Consider the following 9,273-nt stretch of genomic DNA (forward strand, 5'->3'; position numbering starts at 1 on the left):
CTATGTCTTGGTCACACACTGTTTCCTTTCCCTATCTGACTTCTGTTCCATACAGGGCTCTAAGCACTGTGAAACCACTTTCAATTAGATTATACTATTTTATTTAAACATTGCAACAATCTTGTGGGTAGATGTTGTTCCTGTTTTAGAGATGAGAAAACAGATGTGGAGAAGTAAATTGCACAAGGTCATAAGGCTGATCAGTGGTGATCTCAATGCAGGTTTATTTGGTTGCAAACCCCATGCTTATTTCAAAAAATACTGTGCCTCCACTAAGAATATCAGCTTTCCATGTAGAAAGCTATAATAGTGATTTATATTTATACCTATGTTCTCTTAAAATCAATGATAAATTACAGACAAAAGTATATATATAGTGCTTATTTCCTGAATATTTAAGTTAATTTAGGGGTTCACAATAAGTGTATGGTAGTTGCTTAACAAATGAATGAATAAATGAGTGGACAATGGCAAATGACCTAAAATTTTAAGTGTCCAGATTGTGAGTTAGTATGTATTTTACTAACATACTTGATGTTAGAATTCTGGACGTGGCTACAAAATATGCCTTTGGTTTGCTGCCCTTATGTCATTAGTAGTTTACACTGGGGTCCAGAATACCGTAAGACTATGATGACTTGACATGCACTGATTCTTTATGGTTTGTCAATTGCCTTCCTTGAGGGGTCTGGAAACCTAACCATGTCAGACAAGGGAAGTTATATGCTCAAAATATTTCTAAACATCCTTGCGGGATGTTTAAGTCCATGAAATCATCTCTTACATATTAAAAAATAATATATAGTCTGATTTCAGCCTAAAGTTAAAATTTGTTCCATTCAAGTTTTCAAGTAATGGATCGTAGGGCCCCAAATTCCCAGATCCATCTGTGCTATTTCAAGGCCTCTCTTCTATAGCATTTCCAGGGGATGGAAGAAGGTCGATTAATGGCTGGAATTCTAGCACACTGTCTTGCATATAAGAGCCCCCAGGATGAAGATCAAGGGCTTATCTAATTAATATTTCCCAAGACCAAAGGCAAGTTATAAAGACTCCTTGTGCTTTGAAAAAATAAGATAATATTCAAAAAGAGCCTAGTATCTAGACCAAACAGAAAATGTACGTACACAAAAGTGAATACTGAACAGCACCTTTAAGGCTGGGGATTGAAAGAAAGGAAGGCTTTTGAAATACATTTTATACTGCTCTTATCAACACTGAATTCTTCTTATTTTTCTGGGTCATTGGTGGAATACCTACTCTTTTTCATGAATGAACATTTGATTCAAAAGCAAATCTTTAATGACTCTAATATAGTCTAATGAAGTTTGGGCATCACAGTGTAGAAAACATACAATAAAATTTCAGTTTGGTGTAACTTTAATTAGAACACTGGCTAAATAATAGTGATGAAATCTATTGCATGTTTACCTTTATAACTAAACAACAAGACTCATGGGGAGGCATTTCCATTCACTTTACCAAGTGGAAAACTCATCTTTATGTAGCCATTATGGGAAGATGTTAGTATTGAAATTTTGGTCCTTGAATTGCTATTCTAGAACTTGCTTGTTCATTTCTCCACACTGCTTTTTTAAGTGGAAAATTATTTTAATGTTTGGGCAACTAATTATGTGTTTTAACACAAATTCTAAGGTCACTATAATGATTTATTTGTTTTTTCAAAGATGTGCCTAATTTAATGCCACCAAATATAGTTATTATTTGTTTCCCTTTATCTCTAGAAAAAAAGATCTTAAATATTTTACACTTTTTTATGTGTATTTACACTTTGCACAATTGTCACATAGGCACTCATTTTATGCATTCTTTAATTTAATCTTCTAAAGCAAGTAGATCCATTTCCCCTTAGTTTATAATGTTAAGATGATTATTTCATTGTAATTCACCCTGATAGACTTGATTTGAAAAGATGAGTCGTTGTTTGAGTGAAATGGTTTTGACATTTAACAGCTATAGTATACTTTCCTTATTCCAGAATAATATGTCAGAGATTAATTTTAAAACAAATTTCCCTAATAATGGGAATAATGAAAGTGATTGAATCATCTGCATTTACTTTGATTTTTCATCTTTAAGAACAACTAGTGCAAAATCTAGACTCTGCCACAATTGATGTAGGTTTAAGATTTATTCTTTGTTCATTAAAGGCTTCAGTCCTATACTTATACTTGAAAATGTAATGAAGAATAATTAAAGGTAAAAAGTTCAAAGTACTGATACATGCTACGATATTGTTGAAGCTCAAAAACAGTATGCTAAGTGAAAGATGCCAGTTATATTATATGATTCCATTTTTGTGCAGTGTCCAGTGAAGGGACATCTGTGGAGATAGAAAGTGGACGAGTGGTTGTCAGGGGCTTGGTACAGGAATGAAGAGCAACTGTAAATCAGATCAAAGCTTCTTTGAGGTGATGGGAATGCTCTAACATAACATCATGGCAATGATTCAGAACTCTGTAAATAACAATTACAGAACTGTACACCTAAAACAGAGGAATCGTATGGTATATAGGTTATATCTCAATGAAGCCTTACAAAAATAGATGTAGATTATAAATAGCTCGAGCTAATTAAAACTGATTATTAAAATAAAAAGTAAAAAGTTCACATTGTTTATTTATCAAATGTATGTTATTTGTATCTATGTTATAAATGTATGTTATTTTCTATATCTAGTGGAAGATATACCATAGGAAGAAGACATCATCTTTCTTTAAAATTTACAACCCAACTAAAAAGATATATCAACAAGCAGCAAACAATATCTGACACACTGAATACTTTAAGTGTTAAGGGAACATGGAGCAAAATGGAATTATTATTTCTGAAACAAAGTAGATTAAATTCTTCATTATTATTCTCTAAGACAAATAGCCAGCTAACAGAGTTTTTATCATTGCTTGGTCACCAAAAGGGTTGCTGCTCATTTCAAGTTAGACTCAGAGCTCTTCCAACATGTCTATTTGGAAATCCCATGCAGGAAGCGTGTCCCATTTAACTTTTAATTCTCAGCACACGGCACAGTACTAGGCACATAGAACATACTGAAGAACATTTAAACAAATCGAGATGGCTTCACAATCTTTGGTGAATTCAACAGTCATGTTCAGAAGCTATAATAAGATAAAGCAGAGCACAGTAAATACTTTAATAACATTTCAAGACAATATGAAGAAAGAAATGATTCATTCTGTTGGAGAATGGAGAATCACAAAGGAGGTGGTATTTGAATAGAACCTTGAAGGATGAGGGGAGTAAAAAAATTTGTAAGTTTTTAAAAATAGGATCTACTTCATGTTAGTACACTGAGATCTAAATCTAGAAATAGTGAATTGAAATTCTTCATTTGATTTCAAATGTCAAAGTAATCTAGAAGGATACACAGTAGATATTAAGATTAACCTAAGATACACCCAATCTTACTTGTTTTGTAATTTAATATGATTGGATTGTAGAAAGATAAGAATGTCCGGTTAAAATACAAGAAGAGAATAAAGAGGCACAGTTTATTTGTTATCACAGAAGTCTTCATACTGCAGGGAATCTGCTTTCTGTCCCTACTACAGAGAAAGGTGCCCTCAGGTAAGTACCACACTGTCATTCCAACCTTAAAGATGTCACAGGCAACAGAGAAAAAAATAACTTACTCTTGAGACATTCATCTTTAGAGGACTGAATGGCTGCTTTATGAGAGGACTTTAGAAAATACACCTTCTTCCAACCCAGTGAGAAAATGAACAAGCTCATCAATAATGATATAAACCTCCTTATGTGAAGATGTAGGTGTTTTGGAAGATTGGAAACTATTTCTGAATCACAAAATTCTAAATTCAAATTTTTATAGGAAGAAACATCATATGATATGACAAAATTTTAGTATTTTTTGCTAAAAATGCATAATCTGCTTCTAATCACAAGGAAACAGTAATCAAACTCAAATCGAGGGACATTTTACAAAATAATTGTCCTGCATTCTTCAAAAATGCCAATGCCATGAAAGGCAAAGAGAGGTGGTGAAACTGTTTCGGGTAAAAGCAAACTAAAGAGACACAGAAACAAAATGAAATGCATAATCCTGGCCTGGATCCTGAACTGGAAAACAAAACTGGTATGAAGAACACATGGCAGTGGCCTGGCCCAGCTCTGTCCGGGAGGATGAAACTCATGAACAGCACCCAGGGACAAGTCCTTTCTCCAGCACTGGTCTCAGTAGCTACCTCCACTTCAGGCTGATGGAGAGGGGGAGTGGGGAGGGGACAATTTGTGAAATTTAAATAAAGTCTGTAGATTAAGTAATAGTAGCATCAATGTTAAATTTTCTGATTTTGATAATTGGATCATGGTTTCCTTAGAGAATTTCTTTGATTTTAGGAGACACACTAAAGTATTTAGCATTAAAGGGGCATGATATCTGCCACTTAATTTCAAACTGTTCTGAAAAATAATAATCCATATATATATACAAACAAACACATACAGACATGCACACACACAATGATAAAGCAAATGTGGCAACATGCTAAGAATTGGTGAATCCAGATGAAGAGTATATGGGAGTTCTCTGCACTAATTTAAATTTTTGGTAAAGTTGAGATTACTTTAAAATCAATTATAAAAAGGAATTTATAGGTTTGCCTTAGCAGATCTTCCAAGAAGACATACGACTCACTCAAAATTGAAGAGTTGATGGTCCTTTGTCATTAGTTTTGTTTTTCTAATTCAGCTCTTAAAAACAGAAATCGACTCAAAAAGTAAGCAGATTTGAAATTAAACAACAAGGAAAATCAAATAGCTTTCAATTCATCTAAGAAAAGTGTGTCAGATTGATTAGTGTTATTGTTTTTACTTTTTTGTGGTGATCGCCAGCCAGGCTTATATTCTTAATACGGCAAAATCTTGTAAAAAAAACATAAAACGGGCCTTTATTTCCTTTATTTGGGGAAGAAATAAGACTCAAACACAGAATGAGCACTTCAAAGGAAAGTTAAGAATGAGCATATCGTGTGTAACCAACCAGAAAGGGATAACAAGAGAGCACTATTCTCTATGTCCGCCCATAAATATTAAATGGGATGAATCCATTGCAGATACCTGTTTCCTCGGAAACCCATTCAACTGAAACCTCTGAAAAAATTAACATGCATTTTTTTTTTTCCCGTAAAGGGCAGGAGCTTTTTTTATTTACACAGTTTTGACCTTTAGTTTTATATCTTGGGCTTATTATAAGAAGTTCTTTCTAGAGTTAAGCAAACAAAGAACCAAATAAGTATCTTTTCATTAGTTCTGAGGCTTGGCTTATAATAGTATGGCCTTTATAGATGCACCTTACGGGGCAGCTACAGATAGTTGGGGTAAAATCTGCCACTCACTGAATATTGCCATCTAGATGAGTAAACCATCAACCCACACACAGTATTTGAACTCAAAGGTCGAGTGACTTCACAATATAGATAATTGAGTTAAGTAGTCATATTGGCAAGAGTTCTACATTTTAGGAGGCAGTAAAGTTTAATAAAGTCAAGTCCCTTGCATAAGCCACTACTGACAAATGTCATGGGGATAGAAGTTCACCAAAGATAATAATTCTCTTTCAGGTCAATGCCATGGTGAATGGCTCTGGACTACATGGAGGATTTCTACCTCTCATTCCTAAAACTTAGTTGGTTCTGAATTTCTGGCATTCCGCAGTGTGGATAGAGAAACAGGGTCATAGTTATTCCATTTCAAGTCAAGGAGGCTAAATTGGTCCAGAACCTGAAAGACAAATCTACAAATATAGTGCAGCATCAGCATCAGCCCCAGAATAGACTAACTAGAGAGAGAACCCATCCCTGTGTCAATAAAACTCATAAATACAGGTGAAATGGTTCCCAGTATACTTGTCTACTTTGTCTGCAAAAATAGAGGCTATTTTTGGTGTGAAGTCTCTGCATCTCCAGGGGTACTCAAAACCCAGAGCCTCTGCCGTGGAGAGATAAGGGCATAAGGTAGCATCAATTACCATCATCTTTAGGGGAATAGGTTTATTATGGAGCAGGAGTATGTTTTCAGAAACAGAAAGGGGAAGAAGCCTAGACTTACTGAGAATGGGTGTCTGGATAGCTGGAACATTCCTATGTTCCTAGGGGATCCTCCCCCAGAGAGGAGTAAGAACACTGAAAGAGACAGTGTAAGGCAACTGATATCCCAATTTATCCTGTAGCTAGTACTATGTTTTTATGATGGTCATAGCTTAGGTTTAGGGGGCCAGTAATGATTTAATGTACTTTTCCACACAAGGGGACATATGGTTATCATATTGGAGAACTACTTTAAAATAGAAGGTAGATTCATGTCCTTGGTTTCTTTGTGGTCAATTAATCTCTGGAAAGAATTAGTGATTTATTTGAGGTTAAATAGCAGGCAAGTACCAGAGCAAAGAGCCAAGCCATGGTCTTTTGTTCTAAAGAGTTCCTATGTGCCTACTATGTGCTGGGCAACATCCCTAAGATTTGATGTAGTAAGTCTGCGATGCAGTTTGAAGATTCTTGGAATATCTTTTGTTTTCAGCTTTATCGAGTATGATTGACAAATAAAATTATAAGATAAAGTGTACATTGTGATATTCATTGAGAGGAGACTCCTCCTATCTGGTTAATTTACACATCCATCACTATATATACATAAAAAAAAAGATACATCCATCACTGTATACATATATATAGATATATATTTGTGTATGTGTGTGAGAGAGCATTTAAGTTGTACTCTCAGCAAATTTTTAATTATACAATACAGTGTTATCAATCTTGGAATATCTCAATAGTCCATGATCAATATGCCATTCACGCATTTGTCTAAATTTGACTAGTTCTTTGTAGTTTTGTCCTGTGTTCAGAGTCAGCCCTTGACAAGGTGTGAGGTAGGTGATGTTTGCTTTCAGGGCACTGTGTCATAACTTCAACTAAGAGGTGATCATGGCTCCTATGGTACAGTACACAAGCTGACAATCTGCACAGTGATACCTGGTAGTGCTGCTCCCTGTTTTTTCACTCTCTCATCCACTTCCCTGCTGTCTTCACCCCTCTCATGGCCTCCTTCCATTCCTATTCCTTCCATTGTCTTTATTGGAACCCTGTCAAAGGAGAAAAGAATCTGATCCAATTCAACCACTTGGAGACGCTGGACACTTGACAAGATATCCAGTCAGGAAGTCTGCATTTTGAAAAACCACAGAGAAAGGGCAGTGATGGGATTATAGGCGTTCAGGGCCACCCGTGAGAGATGTCACAGGGCAGGGAAGGACTTTGAATTCCAATGGTCACCTATAATGTCTTTGTAAGGATGGCTCTCCTAACAATGCTTTTCAACTTCAATGCAATGTCAGTAAGTTAGCCATCTACTCTACCTGATTTTGTCTGAAAACTGGTGGAGGGAGCACAAGGCCAAGAGATTGTTTATATTATAAGAATTGTTATCATTTAGTCTCCAGTAAAGGGGCAAGTGCTATGCTGAGTGCTTTACACACATTATCTTTCATTTTTACAACAAATCTGAAAGCTGGACATTATTCCCCCATTTAAAATTGTGTGAACTGAGGGTCAGAGAGGTTAAAAAATTTGCCCTGAGCTGGAAAATTAAAGAAAAAGAAGTCAGCCTAAGCCTGTCTGAATGTAAAGCATATGATCTTAACATTTAAAAAATTATACAAGTTAATTATAAATATATTCTTCTTATAAAAATTTTGAATGCAGTTGTATATCCAGTTAATATTAGCATCCTTCTTTATTCCACTCTTTCCTTTTTAAGGTATCTACTGTCATAAGGCTGATATGTGTATCTGGGAACTTTTTCTACATACAATTGTGTACACACAACTGGAAAAGACTTTTAAAACTATAAATAAGATCACACTATAGTTAATGTATGGTTGCTTCTCCATTAAGTATTCCTAAAGCCATCCCTTAAAAAAAAAAAATCCGTTTATTTTTCTAGTGGATGCTTTAGACAAACCATAATTTCCCCTATGGAAATTATGTATTGTTTTCAAATTTTCAGGAACAAAAACAAAGGCACAAAGACAACTTTTGAACACAGATCTTCGTGCCCTTGTGTGAGTATTTCTATGGGACAGAGTATTATAAGGGGGAGAGCCGAGTCAAAACATATTTGCATTTTACATTATGACAGACACTCCTAAATTGGCCTTGGAAAACTCCTGGTCTATTTGCTGTTCAATAAAAACTGAAGTGAGATGAAACAGAGCCTTGAACTTCTGATGTTTGCCTTTCTTTGACATTGGCCCGTTTCTAGTTTTTTATTTTTATTTTTATTTTTTTTACTTACCCTCTACTCTAGCTGATAGCTTTTCTTTCTTTGCTTGCCCTCTATTTCTGTCTGCCCTGGTCTACTTATGAGGTGCTCTTCTTTGCTTTTGAAGTATCAAATACAGGGCTCTCTTGAATATTCCAGAAGCCAGTGGAGAACACTTATTTTCATGTCGATGGCTAAGTCTCTTGAGTGCCCTTGAGGTATGTAATTCAGCTGGGACTACACACCCGATGTACGGTGAGTGGAGACAGAGTGGAGGGCAAAGATGGATGGAGCAGATGGTCAAACTGGTGAAAGGGTTCAAGCTTTTTAATCCTCCATCTTCTAAAATACTCATTTACCTGAAGATGTCCTTGTATTTTACTTAAGGACAAAGATAGTGATCACCCATCGAAAATGTGAATGTCTAACTTGAAGGATTATAATGCATACAATGACTTGGCTTTATGTCTCTCATTTTTAAAACACTTTGTTGTTATTTTTGTAAATGAGAATTATACATCATTTGTAATTGTCATCATTGATTTGATTCATTTTTTTCTCCTTATGAAGAGCATGAGTTAATAGTTTGCCCCTTTGCTGACATAAGATATTGTTTTAAAAATTACTTTAACTTGTCTAAGCCTCCGGGACTGGTTTAATAAATTATAGTATATCTATAAGCAAGAATAATCTATAGCCAATAAAAGTCAGGATTCAAAGACTATTTAATGACATGGGAAAATGTTCATGATATACTGTTAAACATTAAAAGCTGGTTAAAAATGATATGCCTAATGATTCCTAGTTTGTAAAAAATAGATATGCACAGGAAAAAGACTGAGCTATAATAAAGATTTTTAACACTGCTTGTCCTAAGAGGGTGGAATTACAAATAATTTTTTAAAATTATTTTTGTTGAACTTTTGGGGAATTTTTACTTTTTGTACAATGAACATG

General features: G+C 34.9%; 1 protein-coding gene across 13 annotated transcripts in view; it reads right to left on the bottom strand.

Annotated features, from left to right (window-relative positions):
• Nucleotides 1–9,273, bottom strand: part of THRB (thyroid hormone receptor beta) — a 337,875-nt gene that overhangs the window by 52,594 nt on the left and 276,008 nt on the right. The window contains exon 2 of one of the 13 annotated variants that reach the window (XM_011358069.2): nt 7,029–7,138. The exons of the other annotated variants lie outside the window; for them this stretch is intronic. Within the exon in view, the coding sequence (XP_011356371.1) occupies nt 7,029–7,122 (94 nt within the window). The 5' untranslated portion in view covers nt 7,123–7,138. The remainder of the gene's footprint in view (nt 1–7,028; nt 7,139–9,273) is intronic. 13 annotated transcript variants of the gene reach the window in all.

This window comes from Pteropus vampyrus, unplaced genomic scaffold, assembly GCF_000151845.1.
Source record: "Pteropus vampyrus isolate Shadow unplaced genomic scaffold, Pvam_2.0 Scaffold1, whole genome shotgun sequence".
NCBI classification, from domain to species: Eukaryota; Metazoa; Chordata; class Mammalia; order Chiroptera; family Pteropodidae; genus Pteropus; species Pteropus vampyrus.